The sequence below is a fragment of the Hesperophylax consimilis genome, chromosome 19 (genome assembly GCF_061612785.1).
Source record: "Hesperophylax consimilis isolate HC1 chromosome 19, BYU_Hcon_1.0, whole genome shotgun sequence".
NCBI lineage: Eukaryota > Metazoa > Arthropoda > Insecta > Trichoptera > Limnephilidae > Hesperophylax > Hesperophylax consimilis.
Genome location: NC_142854.1, coordinates 1,940,476 through 1,961,098, shown reverse-complemented (window position 1 = coordinate 1,961,098; position 20,623 = coordinate 1,940,476). Strand labels below are relative to the sequence as shown.

General features: G+C 36.5%; 1 protein-coding gene across 6 annotated transcripts in view; it reads left to right on the top strand.

The window, feature by feature from the left end:
• alpha-Spec (alpha spectrin) overlaps window positions 1-20,623 on the top strand; it is a 112,408-nt gene that overhangs the window by 53,000 nt on the left and 38,785 nt on the right. For all 6 annotated transcript variants that reach the window (XM_089643515.1, XM_089643516.1, XM_089643514.1 and 3 more), the window contains exons 17-20: window positions 419-624; window positions 2,276-2,380; window positions 3,062-3,184; window positions 4,284-4,418. In XM_089643515.1, the coding sequence (XP_089499641.1) occupies window positions 419-624; window positions 2,276-2,380; window positions 3,062-3,184; window positions 4,284-4,418 (569 nt within the window). The remainder of the gene's footprint in view (window positions 1-418; window positions 625-2,275; window positions 2,381-3,061; window positions 3,185-4,283; window positions 4,419-20,623) is intronic.

Below are 20,623 nucleotides of genomic sequence, written 5' to 3'. Positions count from 1 at the left end.
TCCTTTGAAATTAGCACCGTTTAACACGGGTTAAATACAGACAGCTCTCAACAAGCCTGCTTAGACATCCACCTTGCGCGGCTTAATTTTTCCTTTATCATTTAAAACACTTATCTTATTCTAAAACCTTGAATTTTTTATTAAAATAACATGAACACGTAAGCTATAAACACACCCCAAAGTAAAATGATTTATGATAACAGACAAAATATAGAATTAAATAAACAACACCGAAGTCAGAGATATATAGGTACTTATCGACTAAATGGCGGGAGATCGGCGACAATAAAAAAACTTTTCTTGAATTCTTTCTACATTTTTAATGTGAATTTTATGGTGAGGTGCCCATTATATGTGTGTTTCACGATTATTCATCATGTACACACATCTAAGTTGGTTATTGTGTGTTCGTTCCCAGGACGCGACCTGATTGGAGTCCAGAACCTGATGAAGAAGCACCAGGCAGTGCTGTCGGAGATCAACAACCATGAGTCGCGCGTTGTGGCCGTCTGCGGCTCCGGCAAGAGCATGCGCGAAGCTGGACACTTTGCGTCAGAGGAAATCGCGCGCCGTGTGCAAGCCCTATCCGACCAGTGGACCAGCCTGAAGGACAAGGCTAGCCAGGTTGGTCATACATTCTCTAAAAAAGTTAATTAATCATGAAAACTTCTTATGAGGGAAACTTCCTACCTGTAAGGGGGTTTCACTGTAAACACTATTTTTATATAAAAACCCTTATACAGTTTCTCTATATGTGGGATAAATTGAGCCATAACTGGTTTTATTTTTTCTACGTAAACCTGAATACATACCCTACATGAAAAATAACAATCAAAAGGTATTTTCAAAGAAATAATGATTTTAAACTATTATAAAATAAAACACAAACACTTTGTATTTAACCACGAATTTATTATTTCATATATCGACCGGTTTCACTTCGACCAAGCTTCTTCAGGATATAATAATAACTAAAAAAGTTATTATTTATTATTTTTTAGTTATTATTATATCCTGAAGAAGCTTGGTCGAAGTGAAACCGGTCGATATATGAAATAATAAATTCGTGGTTAAATACAAAGTGTTTGTGTTTTATTTTATAATATAATGTCTAACCACAAAGTAATTGCTTCCTATGAAAAAAAAAAAAAAAAAAAAAAAAAGATTTTAAACTATTTTGAAAACTTAAATATTTTCATTTTTGCTACGCCCTTTTACGTAAATGAATTTTAACATTCATGGAAAAATTATTTTGTACATAAAGCCTTCTTCATGATAAACAAATTCTATAGGGTTTTCCAATAAGAAGTGTTATTTTGAATAGCCCGCTATTTCGGTAGATGTTACTTTTGAAGCTGTCATTTTTAATTTATATACATAATAAAATAAAAGAAGTGATAAGTGATAAGAAGTGATGTGTAGTTTGTGGCAAGTGTGTGTTTATGTATATAAAATAAATAAAAATTTAATTAATATACATAATAAAATAACACCTCTTATTGGAAAACCCTATACAAGCAAGCAATTCAGATTCTGTCCTCTACACAGTTTTCAAAGCCTAAAGGGGACTTGATAATTCTATATAAAATTCTAAATAATGCTTTTGATAGTCCAGAATTGCTTGCATTGTTAAGCTTTCGGATTCCACTTCGGAATACTAGAAGTCGGGATTTATTTCAGTGCAGAAATTCTGGGACTGACTAACTACCAAATGTATTCTTCATTGCCCAGAATACTAATGGAGGGAAACAATTATAACGAGTCAGTGGACATCTTCAGTTTATCACTTAACAAATACAAAAGATTGGTACTGAGGCAGTTCAGTTATGTATAATTTTTACTTTTCATATGTAAAAGCCCCTAAAAAGGCCGCTAATAAATAAATAAAAGAATGGATATTACCAATAAGTTCTGTTGATTGTGTTAAGTCAACATTGTATAATAAAATACCGTGTAAAAACAGAATTGACTATTGTATACGATGAAACTCTCTTATGCTACATATACATCCGCAAGCGGAACTGTCGAACTGGACCTTAACTTATGGGAGAGAAACGAAGCAACCGCAAATGCCGCGAAACTCCGCTTGCAGTTGATTCGTTCCTTTCCCATAATTCGCTTTACGGTTCGCGTTTCGTTTCGCAAATGCATACGTACCCTTATAAGGTTTTCTAAAGGACTGGAAAAAATACTTCTTATTAGTGGGTTTCATTGTAATAATGTTTATTGATAATTCAGTATGTACATATATTAATTCTAAGTTTGTTCTGTTTAGCGCAAGCAAGATCTGGAGGATTCCCTACAGGTGCACCAGTACTTCGCCGATGCCAACGAGGCTGAATCCTGGATGAGGGAGAAGGAGCCAATCGTCGGCAACCAGGTTAGCAGGCTTTTTAACCTCACTTTATTGCATAATACATGTGCCAATATACATTATATCTAAAGCAGCAAACATGAGTTTACACAGCTTTTTCTGTGCTGTAGAACTATATTAGCTAACAGGGGGTGGAACCCGCTACACCAAGGCACCAATCCTATGCTTTGAACTACTCGATTCATCTCCACCATGAATGTCAATGGGTCTTTATTAACTACAGACTGTTGTGCTCCATGGATGGTTAAAGTTAATGTAGCCCTCCTTTTTACCGACAGGGTGAAGGGTTTGCCTTTTTACCGCCAGTGGTGAAAGCAGGCATAAATGAAGCTCTCCTTTTGACTGACAATTTATTTTTTTGTGAAGTATAAATATTTGCCTCGGGATTTCTCCTTTCAAAAACATAATTTTACCTTTCGATAGAACACTGATAGTAAAATTATTTTTAAAATATTTATATTTTATCTCTTGTCTGAATTGTACCCACAATCGGTTCCAATTTCGAAAATTACACTTAAATTCATCATAGCATAAGTTCATTGAATGTGAAAAATTTTGCACAGGAATAACTAACGCACATCATCACATATAACCGAAATTAGTATGTTTTATAAGATAACTTTGAGGCATGCTTTCTTGATTATTCAGAAAAGTTAAAAGAAATTGTTTTATTCTCCATTCCCGAAGGATTATGGAAAGGATGAAGACTCCTCGGAGGCCCTGCTGAAGAAGCACGAGGCGCTGATGTCCGACCTGGAGGCCTTCGGAAACACCATCCAGTCCCTGAAGGACCAGGCTCAGAGCTGCAGGGTAAGTTATCATCCGTTCCATCAAGTCTTATTCCAAACACACCCTCCTCTATGGTCCTGACTATGAAATAAAGAAGAACATAAGAAATGCCATTGGGGCGCGTTCGTAATCCAAAAGTCTGACCATTTTTTGCTTAATTTTCAAATAAAGAAACTCGTTTCATCATCATTAAGAAAATTTTCATTTCGACGAATGTAATGACGATGTACGATGTCAGGCAGTGTAAGAGAGACAGAGCGTGTGCTAAAAGGGCTTGAACCAAATATCTTCTTTTGCTTCTATCATCTCTATAGTACACATGATTCTATCGCTGAGAGCTGAGTGTAATATAGTAGTCTCAAAGGATGACCGGATAAATCATCAAAATGATAATTCTTCACATCTTTTAAAAGTTATATAAAGTCATGGAAAGTGATGAAAAAAAAACTTTATTAACTGGGTTAAGTAGGTTAGGTTTAAATTAATATTTTTTCATCGTTTCTAATGACCTTATATCACTTTTTAAAGGTGTGTTGATTTATCATGGAACTGTCTCAATGAGAGGTTGTAAGTGATGTCATCGTTCTAGTATCTTCTGTCTTTTTCGTTTTCATACAAGACATGTGAGAAGGAAAAGGACGAATGTACAATGTTTTTCTGGGACTACTACGCACCAATTCTATGTGAAAATGGTCTCCAGAGAAAGATGCTAAGAGTTCATTATCGCATATAGCCGTGACAGAGGAAACCTGTTATTATAAGGGGTCGACATGACACCTTCATTCACTTAACTTTTCTTTGGTTGCTTACCATGAAAATGTATATATTACTTGTATCCGTACATTCTTCCCCTTGTCCTATATTTGGTCGGGGATTCAACGTATCGACACAGCGCCTCCAGGCATCCTATCCTGCGCTACTTCAACGGCCTCCGTCCATAGCAGGCACAGCCTCTGGAGTTGCTTCTCCCAACTGTATCTATGGGGTCCCACTGGACGTCTTCCCTCTGCAATTGCACCGAGAATTTTCAGACGAATTTAAACATCTGGCATTTTTCATGGGTGACCAAGGCACATCAATTGCGACTTAATTTTAATGAATGTTTGTTTGTTTTCCTCAGCAACAAGAGACTCCGGTGGTGGACGTAACGGGCAAGGAGTGTGTGATGGCCCTCTACGACTACATCGAGAAGTCCCCCAGGGAGGTATCTATGAAGAAGGGAGATGTGCTCACCCTCCTCAACTCTAACAACAAGGTAGGAACTGTCCCCTATTTACTTAGATGGATGGACAGAGAAAGTGTGTCATAATAATATAATTTTTAAATGTTGATCGTATACCGAATACTTTTTCTAGAATTAAATATACCTACCTAAATTAGTGAATAATTATGTAAAAAATAATAAGATATCGGACGAAAGTATCTTTTGCCTGAAGTGTATTACCTAAAGCTGGATGGATTGATCATTTTACACGACCCGGGTCGCTCGCGACAATGACAATTGACCCAGGACTAGTATTAACCCCACGGAGGTGGGGAAAAAAGGTGAGGAGATGGTTATACCAACATTTCCTATGAAACTTTTGTCGCTAACTTCTAGGACCGAAGCCTAGGGCGCAGGGGTGGAAATTTCAAATTCACACGCCCATTCATCAAGTGTTAAATTAGCAATAGATGGTGCTAATTAAAAAATAAAAATAATTTAAACTTTGTATAAATTTGGTTGTTAAGGTGGTTTAACCAGCGGACGAGAATTCAAATTTCGTTAAAAGATGGACTCGCGATCGGACTTTTTTTAGACCGAGACAGAAATACCGAATTCATTCCGCTGCGAGCCGTCCACTCGCGCGGCTGTGAAAACTACAGCATGGTTCCGATGAAATAACAATTATTGTTGTTAAATTCTTGGTTGTAGCTTTCTTCCTAATAAGTAGTTACATATTTGTAAATTATACGTCGGAGTGCGTAAACATAAATAAATACAAATGCAGTTTGTTGACATGGTAGATATAAAATATGTAGGTATATGAATATACATTTAAAAAAATTTTCAAATATTTGTTTAATTTGTTTTTTTTTAAAATATTTTACACGAGTTTTCTAAAGGTGAGTAAAAATCTTTTGTTTTACTTATTTATTCGTTTGTCCGAAAGGTATTACCGGTAAGTTTTATTTCTAATACTTATCTTTAAAGTATTACTTGTCAAAAATAACCTTGTTTTTTTCCTAAAACAAGAAGCTCAATTCACAATATGACATTATGAAACTGACAAAAAGTAACACAAAAAATATTAAATATGTTGAATTGTACCAATGTAATAGTGAATTGGACAATAAAAGAGAAATTAAAAAATGATTTGAATCGTACATCACGAATCGAAATTCATTTGGTTCGTGTCACTTTTTGACTACCAATCACAAACAGTTTCACGTACTTTGGCATAAGTTTTAACATTTATACATGAAAAAACGATGGCAGACATAAACTCCTGTCCATAGTTGATTCTTTTCCCTGGAAATTAAACAACACAAAATTATCGCCAAATGTTATAAAAAATATGTGCTTATTCTGACTGATTCTTTCGAACGACTCTGTACCATTTAAGTACGTACAATGTACACGGATAATTAAATATCACTAACCTTTATTTTTTCTGAAAATATATCTCCCACGTACGTTTTTGATGTCGTAATTTGTGCTATCTAATAAAACTTTTTTTCGAGGGTATTTTCCTCCTCATTTTTAAGCGAGGAATTTCTTTAAAATGTTATCAAGTAGACTGGCGTGGAGTAGACGTCCGCTCGCCGCGCTGTCGCAGCGGGGAATGATAAAATGTCGGCTTGCGCCGGGGTAATCACAAACAACAAACGCGAATCGAAATTAATTACTATTATATACTTTAAGAATATATTTTTTGGTCATAAATTATTTCTAATGTTTCAATAATGTCTTGGTAAATTATTTTTCTAAAAAAATCTGAACTATACCAATTTGTAAGACCATAAATAAATAGTCCAATTGAGGGATTTTCGTCACAAAACGCGTGCTCGGATTTATTTATTAGTAATTTTATTTGAAATAAAAACAAAATTATTATACATACATATGATAGATAATTTATTGATTGTTTATACTGTATTATTATATGATTTGAAATATTTGTTGTATAATACAACTTCACCTTTGAAAATGCAACAAATCTGCGCATCGTCCAACGGTAACACTTTATTATGATATGAAAATAATATTATTTTTCAAAATTTTACATCTTACTTTACAAGATAAAATAACGATCTTTCGAAATCAATTTGTGTTTTTTTCAAGAAAAGTGTCCATACGTCTAAAAGTGGCCTCAAAAATGCCAAATTTCAGGTCAAGTCTACCTATTTCGCCTTAAGTGTTCCAAAGTTTTGCGAAGGTTGAGGATGTTTTCGGTGTTGATAAAATAAAAATATATAATAATTTTATAATAGGTTTATTCTGTTTACCAGGATAAACCAGCTGTGAATAAATTTTAACAATTTTATATACAACACAAGTAATTAATCACAATGGAAGCCGTAAAAATTATTTAAGTGATCGCGGCGCTAAAAAAAAATTGTCCAAAGAAGCGAAGTTAGCAGTCCGCAACGGAGTGCTGGTACCTACCTTGATGTATGGAAGTGAGGCATGGAACTGGCAAAAAAGGATGAAAGTAGATTGAATGCTGTTGAAATGAGATCCCTGAGGCGTATGTGTGGTAAAACCATGTATGATCGTGTGAGGAATGTGGAGATCCGCAAAGAGTGCAAGGCTGATGCAAGCGTAATGAGTAAGATTAATAAAGGGACGCTTAAATGGTTTGGGCATGTAGAGCGAATGAGCAAAGATAGGAGTGTAAGGAGGATATATGATGCATTGCGAATGGTAGCAGAAGTGGGGGACGCCCGAGGAAGACATGGCACGATAAAGTGAATCAGATACTTGAGTCGGGCCATGTCAAGAGTCAGAACAATAGAAGAGTATGTATGAGACGATGTATGAATGTGAATGAGGCAAGAAGTGTGTGCCAAGACCGAGTTGTTTGGCGGTCCGTTCTCTCTGCCTACCCCTGCGGATAAACGGCGTGATGGTTAGTAAGTTAGTTAGCGGCGCTAAATGATATAAGTTATCTTGATTAACGTGAAACTTAAACTTGTAAGAAGTAGACTAACTGTGGCGCGGGTGTCGCTGCTTTTTATATTATCGCCCGTTAAGCTGAAGTTTTTAGCGGTCGCCAAGTACCTGCAGGAACATCGTGGTAGTGTCTAGTACTGTCCGACTTGACCAGTGAGTTCCCGTATCCGGAGAATTAATTGAGGTATATAAATAGAGTCTACATTCCTTTTCTCGTCAGAATTAATATATTCAAGCAAAACATTGCACATTGGAAGCTGCGAATTTTCCTAGTTCCCCAACTTGTTTTTGAAAAACGTCCTGGGTAATAATGACGTTCAACATTTAAATGCACTCCACACAGACTTCAAAACCAAGTTTGAGGACATTTTGACTACGGAAATGCAACATTGAAGAATCGGATATCATGTGACAAGAAGAACTGACCGGAATAAGCACTGACAAAGAACTTAAGCGGCAGTTCTGTAGGGCTAGCTACAGAAAGAAATTCCCGTTGCTTATCCTGCTTCATTTTCATTTGGTTTAATACCTCACAAGGGTGCCCCTGTCTGCACAATGTAAAGACAGAACAACTATACCGCCACCCGGTTGTTGGGCAGGCAAGGGAAGGGAATATTTTTACTAAAAAAATAAATGATTATCACATGGGACGTTAATAGTTTTTAGGAAAATTCAATATTCGGCAGGCAGGGTGTCTACAGAAAAAAATATTTGGCAAGTGGTCTACGGGGCAAAAAAGTTTGGGAATCTCTGCCTTAGGTACTACCTTAGCACTTGGTACCTCTAGGCAACGGCCGACATATCCAGTAGGTTCTAGTACGGCCTAGGTAGTACCTTAGCGCTTGGTATGCATATTTCTAGTTTTGCTATAGAGCTGTTTAAAGTATCGTTTCTGAATTTTTACTATTTTTAGATAAAGAAATATAAGACGGGTTGTATCAGAGAATTTTAACAATTCAACAAATTTCAACATTCATTTTCGGGCTCTGTGAAAGTCCTATTCAAGTTCTGTTATTATATCATTGTAGGCTAGTTGTTTGAGAGAACTGAAATAATAACAGAACCTGAAAAAATCTTTCACATAACTTGAAAATCAATTTTGAAATATAAATATATTATCGAAAACAGTAATGAAACTAAATGAAAATGCAGAAATGAAACTTTAAACAGCTCTACTGCAAACTACACATTTGCACATCCGACATTGTTCTTCGGGACCGTTGATATAAAATAATATTTTACAATCCAGGAGATGCACACTAGATAGCAAAAATGTTTATTTTATTTATTTATGTAATTATGAGGAAAGGCATCTAGCGGAATTAAAAGAAACAATGAAATCAACATCGCGTACTGACCCCTTCGGATAACAATGTTCCATCTGACAAGTCTAAGCCATGCGATTGTGACTTCTAAAGTAACTTTCATCAATGCCGAATATCGCATAACATCGCTGTACAAAGAGACTGCTACGACAAAAAGTGTCAAAAACACGTGGCAGAAACACGAGCTATACAGGGTGTCCGGAAACTCCTAGTACAAGCGGGAAACTGGTGAATCTACATCACATTTGGAGTCGATTTTGTAGTATATTTTTTTTTGATTTGAGCTTTCGTTATCGAGTAAATCGAGTTAGAAGTTGATTTTTTTTTTTTTTTTTTTTAATCAAATTCTTATAAATTATTACTGAAGATCAAAGTACCCAACTAATTAAAACTATTTGAAAGTAAAACAAATGAAGAAACTCGGATTTGAAGCATTATTTTGAAATCACCCTTCATTTAATCCGGTGTAATCATAAAATATTCTTGCTCTGCAGGGTTAAAACATCTGTTGTTCAACCCTAAACACCAGAAAAAACTTTAACCCTAAAATAGCCGAAAAATTTTTTTTTTGTTTTTTTTTTTTTTTTGTGAAAATGCTCAAATCAAAAAACTTTATGTTTATTTGGGTTCCCCATGTGGTGTAGATTCTCCAGTTTCCCACTTGTACTACGAGTTTCCGGACACCGTGTATATTGTAAAAAACAACCAAAATACTTTCACCTGAAAGCTAATACCATCCCTAGTTTTTATCTTCCTTCCTTATGGTTTTTACAAAATTTCACACTACATTTCATCATTTAAAGGTAACAATATCACTTTATAGCTTATGAAGGGTCGGCTCACGCCGAGCGGCGAATTCGTACTGGTCTAATAAGCCACGCCCAATTGCGTCTAGTTGAGTTTGTTTTATGTGACCTGCCCAGTTGCCCAGTTGTAGTGCCATCTCCTCTCCCTTCTTTCCGCCATGATTAACCCCATTCGGAGAGGACATTGGAGGGTTTAGAGTTGTTATAAAATAAATTTAGCTTCCTTTTTACAAAAAAACCAATCAGTTTCCTCACACAACCCTAGGGAATGTGGTGGGTCCCCTCCAATGTTCTCAACTTAATAATAATAATAATTGGATAATTTGTAGAGCGCCGTTTTTGTGAAAAATCACCTCAAGGGCGCTGTACAATTTATTTCCTAGGATCTACATTTGTTATTTAGAAAAGATACCAAAACATACTTACCTGGCAAGTCACTTCCAACAAACACACTTATATTAAAAAGTTTATGCTTATAAAAGATAGAACTGCACGCAGAGGACACTATATCAAAAAACACTGGTCGTCGCATGATCTTAAGTCTGCTATAGTTTTTATTTTAATTTAAATGTATTTTAACTGTCTTAAAAGCCTACAAACTGTTAGTTGTTATCATTTTTATTTATTTATTTTTAATTATTATTTTTATTTATTTTATTTTTAGTATTTTTTACATTTTGTTAATTTAAATTGCCGTCAACTGTGAAAGTGGAGGTTTCTGAAATTATGGAAACGACTGTCTGAAAAGGTGCGTTTTAAGTTTAGACCTAAATTCTGTCGAGTCTGCGATCATTCTCAAATCATGTGGCAGTCCATTCCAGGCTTTAGGTCCTGACACGGCAAAAGCACGCTCACCGAACTTAGTATCTGGTGTGCGCTTTGGTTCCTTCAACCTTCCGATAGCTGATGACGTTGCTGACCTAAGGGTTGACTGTCGGGAATTGGAATCTTCTGGAATACACAATTCTGATAAATAAGCCGGAGCCATTCCGTTAAGTGACTTAAATACCATCCAGCATACCTTGAACTGGATTCTTTCAGGACATTTGAGCCAGTGCAGATTTTTGAGATGCTCTGAAATGTGGGAGTATTTAGATACTCTGGTGATAAGCCTTGCCGCGGCGTTGAAAACGGATTGTAATTTGTTGATTTGACATTTAGGGAGATTTGCTTATATTCCGTTGCAATAATCTAGACGTGAAACAACATAGGAATTGACTAGCAATTTAGTCGCCTCTGTTGGCAGGTTTCTCCGCACTGCTTTAATTTGCCTTAATTGAAAGAACCCCGTGCTTACAGTTCTGTTCACCTGAGTTTTAAGGGAAAAATTAGCGTCCAGATTGACACCCAGTAATTTGATGCACGTTTTTGGAGTGATGTCACTTCCGGAAATGGTTATTGGGGAGTTTTCAATGTTATGCTGACGTCTGCTTGTAGCAGTCCACAGAAACTCAGTCTTTGTGGGATTCAGTTTCAATCTATTTGAGGTCATCCAGCGAGTAATTGCTTCTATACACTCAGTTATACGAATTTTTAGACTGTTTATTTCTTCTGGTAAGCAGTAAAAATAAACTTGCTGGTCATCAGCGTAGCAGTGAGATAGAAGGCCGAATGATTCTATTATTTTAGCGACATCATTTGTGAAGAGGATGAAGAGTAGTGGGCCCAGAACGGACCCTTGGGGTACTCCAGATGAAAGGGTTGCATAATTTGATTGGTTTTTTCCCACTTTTACGGCTTGTAAACGGTTGGCCAGGTACGATGTCAGCCAGGTCTTAACATCACAGTTTAAACCAAATGATTCATCTAATCGTTTAATAAGAAAGTCATGGTCAATCGTGTCAAATGCAGCACTCATGTCCAAGACTGAAGGAATGCCAGTTTACCCGACTCAATGGCAGTAGTTATGTCCGACAAAACACGTAGTAACCCGGTTTCTGTGGAGTGGAACCATCTATATGCAGATTGGTATTTAGTTAATAATTCATTTGAATTTAAGTGACATATGACCTGTGAGGCAGCGATTTTTTCTAATATTTTTGATATAAAAGGCAGATTTGAAACGGGTCGGTAATTTGAAAGATCTTCAGCGCCCAGTTGTGGTTTTTTTAATAATGGAGTTACGATAGCTGATTTAAGGGATTTTGGAAAGTCACCCGTGCTAAGTGACTTATTGAAAAGATAAACTAAAAAGGGAGCAATTTCATTGCAACACTTTTTCAGTAGCCACGTTGGAATAGGGTCGAGCGAACACTGCTTGTTCGGTGAAGTAAGAATTAATTTCCTTACTTCTAGGGATGTAGGTTTGAAGGTAGAAAGGTTTTCTCTATTGCATTTAGTAAAATACGGTGGTGGAGCGTAGGTTGTTAGGGCTCGTAATGACTCAATTTTGTCATGGAAAAACTTGGAGAAGATTTCCGGAGCTATGTCGATTGTATTTGGTGCATGGACATCAGCAATGACTGTCTTAACCGAGTTCCAAAGACTACGTGGATTTTGACGCTCTGAAGTGATCCTATTTGTCCAATATTCAGACCTTTTTGAACGGATTAAGATCATGTACTCTTTTTGAGCCTGTATCCAATCGTTCCGTGATGTAACCCCCGAGTGTCTGTAGGACCTCTCCAATTTACGCATCAATCTCTTCTGGCTCCGACATTCTTCGTCAAACCAGGCATCAGATTTTCGTAGACGCCGAGTTTTTGTAGAAATTGGAGCATATGTATTTGAAAGGGTTGAAAGGATGGTGTTATAATCTGCTGCTAGTTTGGTTGGCGACTCTGTTTCCCATGCGCTATGTGTACAGAGCGGAGAAGCTTTTAGTTCTGACAGGAAGTCGTCAAAGTTAAAACCGCGCTTGTATTAATATTGCTCGTGAAATAGTCAATTAATTCTGTTTTACGCAAATCCTAGAGTGATTTTAATACAATAAAATCTATCTCCCATTTTCCTATACAGTGTTTGGAAACTCACAGTACAAGGGGGAAACTGCTGAATCTATATCAAGTTCACAGTCAATTTAGTGGTAAAACTTCTTCTAATTTGAGCTACCGTTTTCGAGTAAATTGAGTCTAAAGTTAAAATTTGTAAGATCAAATAAGGGTGAATATCAGCTGCTTAATATCTTAACACCTCAGGCGTCTGGCATATTGTCAGAATGTCAGAGTATTTCCGCTTTAATCCAAACGTATTCTGGGGAAATGTCTTATGATATCAACATGAAATAAATATATGTATATAAATAACTAGGTGACGTGTACCCGGCGTTACTCGGTGTTGTGAATGGTTTGGACTAAGGTTTTGAGGTTGTGAATTTGTGCCCAAAGATTAATTTTAAGTCTTGATTATAAAACATTGACTTTTCTCTATCTTCTATAAATATAAAATACATGTATTATATTATATAAACCTTCCGAAATAAATTCTCTAAACGATAGTAAAAACCCTATCAAAATCCGTTGCGTAGTTTAGAACTAAGAGCAGAAACAGACAGACGCGGATAGCCACTTTGTTTTATACTATTTAGAGATAATGTAAACAGAAAACATTTGGAAAAGCAGTGTTATTGCAGTTATCACGATATTTGAAAAAAAAAAACAAAATACACATTGAGAGGAGTGCGATCTCAAGAAGATTATGGTCAAATTACGATCAGGCTTCTAAGGGAGAGAATTGGTACTCTGAGTAGCCCGCAAACCTTTGAAAAATTGAATTTTCAATGCCTTTCTCTTTCTGCTAAAAAGGTTGTGCATCACTGTCGTCAATATACCCTATGAAGGTACTCATATCTACCTACATGAAACATGAACATTTATTGGTTTTCAAACAAAATTGATAATTACATCACAGGAATGGGGCCCGCAGATACTTTAATAGTACACAACTGCTGACCCTGTCCAAATCGCAATTGCGCCCTGTTGAATTTGGCAGCCACCTTTGGTCCGGAGCCCCAAAATACCTAAAAAAAGCCTTTGAATGTGTGCAGAAACGGGTGTTCCGTTTGATAGATTCACATATCTTAATAGGCGGATTGCAATGTTTAGAGCACAGGCGTCAGGTAGGTATGCTGTCCTTGTTCTACCGGTATTACAATGGAAGATGCTCCGAGGAACTAACGGCACCGGTCCATAATCCGGAAACACACTAAACGCGCGCCCAACATTTGTGACATGAGAACGGGTCACTTCTACGACTCGTTCTTGAGTTCAACAGCTCGGCTGTGGAACGATTTGCCGGTCTCTGTGTTTCCTCCCTTCTACAACACGGGTCTCATCAAGACCCATCTTAACTCCTTCCTCTCCTCAGAAAGACCCCCCACACAGCATCCTCAAATGAATCCCTAAAGATTATACATATAGGCCGTGAGGGATATTATTTCCCTCGGGCCTCCCGGGCTAATATCAATAAAAGAGTTCCATGACAACTCAACACAGTAACAAATCAACATACCTTTGAAAAGTGATATAAAGTTATTAAAAGCGATGAAAAAAAAAGTAACCTTCTTAACGTAACCTGTTAACTTTTTTTTCATCACTTCATGACTTTTATATCACTTTTAAAAAGTGTGCTGATTTGTCACTGTGTTAAGTTGTCCTGTTACCACAACTAGATATTAAAACATCCCTTTCTATAATATACATTTCTTTGCTTGCTACTTAATAATTTTTGTTTTTATGCCAAAATAATCATTTGTGCTTTCCTTCGTAAATGTGTTGACATTGAAAGGTTAAAAAATATCTGGCATCACATCACGGGAGTAACAATATTTCTCAATTCCGAATGCCCAAAAATAAGTAATATTTTATTACAGATAAAAGTTTCCACCTCTTAAGATACTCTCAAGTAGCTTCTCGGCAGAAATGTGTAGACAAAAATTTGCAAAAAATGTTATTAATTTGATTACAAAAATAATGATGTATTAAACCGTTAAGTTCTTCTATGTGTTATATTTTATATTGTTACAGCACAAATAAACTTGTAATTTCTGCAAAAAAAAACAGAAAAATTTCAGCTTGAAAATAACAACGACTCAGTTTGAAAATTATATATATTTTGAAATATTTAAATTGGCAGAAAATTGATCTGATAACCAAATCATGCACTCTCGTTGTTCTAACTAAAAGCAGTTGGAATTAACCACTTTTTCAAAGTAAAGTGAAAAAATTTGTTTGTTTTCGGGGTAAGACAAGTATTTGTTCACGTTTGAAAGAAAATATAATTTTTATTACTTGAAGATGAAGATAATACTATTAAATATAAATGAAACATGGACACAGATAAATTAAAAGGTAACGGTCTCAACTGGGAATTAAACCCAGGATCTCTGCGTTACTCGGAGAACCAACTCGGTCATTGCCAATGGCCAACTCCAAAGGCCGAGTTATTTAAAAATATAATTATGTAAAATTTTTGATAGATATTTATAATCAAAAATAAAACGTCTTTTTTTATTTCACTACTTTTGTTACTGTTATAATATGCAGGGTGTATCGGCACGTACCCGACAAACTTTAACCAGCTATTCCTTAGCACATTTGGAGTAAAAAATCTTATGTGCACTTTGCTGTCCGGTAACATTTTTTTTAATAAAAAATTTATTATTCATATTTTCACCATATGTTTATTATTTTATCCTTTGTCAAAGTTTGAAAACCCATCTGGCATTATTTTATTCGAATTCCATTGAATAATGCACGTGTGTACTATATTGGCGCGCTTTTACAATCACAACGAAATGGCACGGCACCATTCGTCTCATTTTTAACTATTATTATTTAGTGTGTGCGAAAGAGCAAAGACGCTTTTCGACATACTTGCTTATAACAGCTGTTGAACACGAAAAGCAAAGCCAATGACAGTGATGTAGTGTGGAAATTTTTAATTTTTTTGTTTTTAATTGAAAAAAAAATGCTTCCGGACAGCAAAGTGCCCATTTTTTACTCCAAATGTGCTAAGGAATAGCTGGTTAAAGTTTGTCGGGTTAGTGCCGATACACCCTGTATATGGGCCTTTTCGTTAATGTTCAACTATCCCTTGATAGTTGTTATCGCCACACGCCGCGCACTTTCTGGACGAAGTGAATAAATAAATAAATTTGTAAATATGGCAAACTGGGATGGCACCATCCTCCCAGTCCCGCTGGATTAAAAACTTTCATTAAAAATGGTCTAATCAGAAGATATTAAAAACGTAATCCTCCATCCCTTTCTTTTAATCGCTGTCTAAATATTACGCGGCGTGTGAGATCGGAATTGTGAATCTTATAACCGTGGCTTAGGTATAGTAACTAGGTGTTACCCATTTTAACTGTACTATCACTGAACCGACGCGTAAGATTTTAATAAATAACTTCGACTTTGTTACAATTTTGTAAAAACTTTGTTAAATGTATCAAATAGTTTAAATTGTCACCTTGACAAGGCTTAATGAAATAAGCCAAGCGAAACCGGTTGGTGATTAAATTAGTAGTTTAAAACAAAGTGTTTGTTTCATTTAATAATATTTATTATGTTGAACCCCGAAATGAAAAAAACTTTGCTGCTGTTTTTTAAATACAATTAATTTATTTTGTTTTAATTCCGAGTGCTTTATATTTAGAAACCCTTCGTCATTTGGCCAATATCAGCAAAACAGCAAAGAAACGACAGTACAATTTACGGCATTCAAGAACAGCGTCAGATGTAAATACGACACACATGCCATAAAAATGATATTTTATACTTTTTGCGGAACTAATCGAGCCTATTATCACATCTGTTGACGGAGGCTAAATATAAATCTTGCTCGCTGCTTTTACTCACGTAGGGTGAATAGTGCGCCACACTTGCTTGCGTCATGTGTCATGTCGCCTTTTCTCAGAGATTGTCAACATTATTGTCCTTTCTCTTCAGAAATCAAATGAACGAAATCACGCTCGCTTGCGTCGTGTCGCATTTTCTCAGGGATCGTAATTTCTCTCTCTTCAGAAATCAAATGAACGAAACCACGCTTGCTTGCGTCATGTCGCATTTTCTCAGAGATTGTCAACATTATTGTCCTTTCTCTCTCTTCAGAAATCACGTTTGCTTGCGTCATGTAAACTCGACTTTTTATACATTTGCGAAGTGTACCACGAAAGGAACGAATCAACTGCAAACGGCGTTTGGCGCCATTTGCGTTTGCTTCGTATCTTTCTCATAAGTTGAGGTTCAGGTCGGCAGTTCGGCTCGCGGATGTATACGTAGCATTAAACGACTCGCTAACAAAAATGTCCAATTAAACCTAAAGGATCTGGTAAACGAGCAGCTTTTTATGACGATTTGTTTCCGGCAAGGTATTTCCGTATTGTCGGCCAAGATTGCCCAAGATTGTCGTGTATTGTCTATATTCTTGTCGACCTATTGTCCTGTCTTGGTAGTGAGTTCGCTCGGCTACCGATGTTACGACAATATTGCCGGGCCAAATCTATTTCCTTCTTTCCCTGTTACATAATGTGCATCTCTGTTCGCCACCTACTCGCTACCAAAACTTTCATAATTTCTAACACGATCATGGATAAATAATTTCGGCTTTTTGAAAAAATACATCTTATTTAATTCCACTTTCGTTTTCTTGAATGAATGCAAATTTTAGAAATTCAAATTGACCCACTTCCCCACATCCAATCGAGCTGAAACTTGGCAGGTAGATTCGTTGTCGATGACAATACAATCTTTCAACTTTTGTTGGCAATCACGTACACACGCGCTTTTCTCTGAAATTCGATTACATTACAACAGTTAATATACGCGATAAATGTCGGTATTATCCAATCGGGATTTGGCTCGGTTGGTAGAGTTGTCGACTCCACTTTTTGGGTAAGAAGGTTCAATCCCCGGTCAAACCAAAAAAAAAGTTTACACAAGTTTGGTGGAATTATTTATTGCGAGAAATCTTTTTTTGTGTCGAGTATTTGTAAACATTACGACAATCTTGACGGGGCGCGACAATATTGACTGTCAACACCTTGCCCTGCGAGACTATTGACGACCAAGACGTTAAAATAGTCAATTCTACCAGCACCTTGCCCAAGATGTGGTCTACTCGTAGTATTTAATCAAACCGTCTGTAATATTCTTGGACCATCAAAACTTAAAACCAAAAACGCGTGATTTGAATCGTATCTTCAAGTAGTGGCAATTTCAACATCATCGCCAGCTAAATTACCGGATTAAAGGACCGAGCCACATGTTGGCGATTTGTGCGTCGGCATTCGCCAACTTTTCCAAATTGGAATCTCGCTTAGCGGCAGGCGCTAGACACTAAACTTGCTTGCAATGCGAGGCGCAATCAAAGTAACGCAATGTTTATTACTTACCCATTAGTGGTCATTTTACCACAATCGCTTCTGTTCTCGATGTCAGTAATAATTATAATACGCTGCTATCTGAAGTCTCTTTACACAGAGTTTTTCGAAATCATATGTAGACAGTAATTTTCCTTTTATTTTGAACTCGAGTGTGTACAATTTCATCAAGATTTATCAACATCCTGCTTTGAGGGGTGGCAAAATGGGATGGCGTTGGCTTTTCGAAATCGTATTCAGACAGTTACCTTTCTCTTATTTTGAAGGTTAAGGATTTTTAATAAATTTTCATCAGTCTCGGAATAACTCCGCCCGCCACAGACACTCTTCTAAATAGATAGAAATAAATAATTTACGAACCTAGAATTGAAGTTCCGTGGACGTTTCAAATGAAAAAAAGTTACTTTTGAATTTCTGTGAACTTAATAAGATTACATAATACAAAATTTCCGATTTTCAAAAACAATGTAAAACGGAATTATAATTCTTGTTGCTGTAATTATTAAATCTCGAGATAACCGTCTGCAAGATTTCCAACTTATTAGTTCTTGAATAAAATTTTCCACGTCTAATAATAAACGCTTCACTCGTTAATAATACAATGCAATAATAATTGAAAATGTGAATTACAACTAGTAATATATTCCGTTTAATTTTAAAACAATGTAAGTGGCGAGGCGCGTTTCCCACAAGTGGCAATCTTCACGCTGCGATGTCACAGCTTTTCAACGCGCGCCTCGCTCAGTGAACCTGCGAAATCACGTATGTAGCATTTGCAGCTTTATCGCTGCTACTAAACACTAAACACTAACGATTCGCCAAGAATGTTAACATCTCTAGAAATTTCATATTTCGCTTTGATAAGCGGAGATAAAAGTCGAAAATTCTACAATTCGTATAGCTATTTATATACATAATATTATATTTTATCCTTTATGGCTAATTGGGAACAACTCATGGAAATCGTTGTATCCCCCTCACTGTTGTGATGAGAAATATGATCTGAACGGTGTTAGAAAGAGAAAACACCACGCTTTATAGTAAAATCTAGAAGTTAACCCCAATTTACACCTTTATGAAACCAAATATTCCGACCGCAATTTGAAAAAAAATTATTTATTTTTATAGGAAACCACAAAAAGTGGGGTGACATTAAGGTTTATAATATATGTATTTGTCTAATACAATAAGATTTGTAAAAAGACGCCGGGAGCTTTTCCACTCATTATATTTTTTTTTACTAATATTAACATTGAACAGGTCGAGACGCAAACTTAGCGAAACTGGAAAAAAGACAGTGTTGCCAACATCATTGTTGAAGTGAAACCACTTTTTGTCAAGCTGGAGACATCTTTTAGAGATAACTCTAGCTCTAAAAGGGCAGACTTGGCCTCATCTATTCATGATATTGAAATTGTGTTGTTTCGATAAATAGCAATATTCCCGCCCAAATTTTAAAATCATTTCCGTTTATGACGAGACAATACCCTAAAATAAACCCAGAATCTTAACAACGTAAGTGAAGCATCCGTGCACTAAGTTTTCCACAAGTTGCGGCAATTTGTTGCTTTTTCTACAAAATACAGCAACTTTTTCTGTCTTCCACTTGTGGAGAGACAAATCTTCCACTAAATTTTGGTTTCCCGCGGAGTGTCGGTAAAGATCAAAGAAAGTTGACAACTGAAAGTGGAAGATTTGCTGCTGCGCGCTTTGCGCTAGCAACTTGTAGTAAACTAGTAGATAACTGCTCCCCCTCCACGCAAACTTACAAACTTCAATAACAAACAGTGAAATGGTTGATTTAGAAATGACCGAGACTTGTGTACGAATCACCAGTAGCCAAAAAACGTAATGTTACTGCTAGCTTTTCTTGGACATGTACTGCTTTCTTGTAGTTTGTGTCACCTTTCTTGATTTTATGTCCGATCATTGAAATCAAATACTCAAAAGTCACTACTGGTCATTCTCAGTGCAGTTTGTGACACTCTCGTTGCACCTCGGCTCACCACTCAACGGATCGACGTCATCTTCTCTGAGATCAGCTACACTAACTGCCTAATTCTTGACACTACTGCCTTTCGCGTCAATTCTTTGGCAACAAGTTTTCCACTTGTTGTTCTAAATTTGAGAAGAGCAACTTTTAGTTGACAACTTTTAGTTTTCAACTAAAGGTTCAAAACAATGTTTTGTCAACTTTTAGTGGTCAACTTTGGTGTAAACGCGGCTTTATGTCGCCTTAAGTTTTTGTTTATTGCTTCTACGCAACATTTGCATGTATCAATCCCTAATAACGGCAATTACTCGTACACTTCTGAATGACCATAGAATAAAGATGAAAACTAAAAGTGCCTTCCATATAAATTTGAATGTAAACCTGTCACTGACTTAGTACCTTTTGGTTCTAGACCATTAAGCGCGAGGTCTGTCTCTCACACTTAAAGCCCAGCTACACTACTCGCGAAGTTGCACGAGTGTGTGGGCACGCACTTCGAACTTCGGCTAACTTCGTCGAAGCGAGTAGTGTAGCTGACACTTTACATCCCATTTGAAATTCGTATTCGTCCAAAATTGGGCTTACATTTGGATCACGAAATCGCCCGCAGCGCAGTTATTCTTTATACTACGCCGCTCTAGGCCGCCGCGCAGAAAAGTCTCACAAGGAACTGCGCTGTATACCGTTACCTTACTTTCGGACTTTACTTTTCTGCGCGGCGGCCTGGAGCGGTGCGATTATCCGAGGTTGACGCGTAATTGCCGATATTTACTCTAATTTGAATGCATTTATCAATAAATCCCCCATTCATGTATTGGACACGATCGATTGAGTAAAAAAATCAATATTCTCGCCGA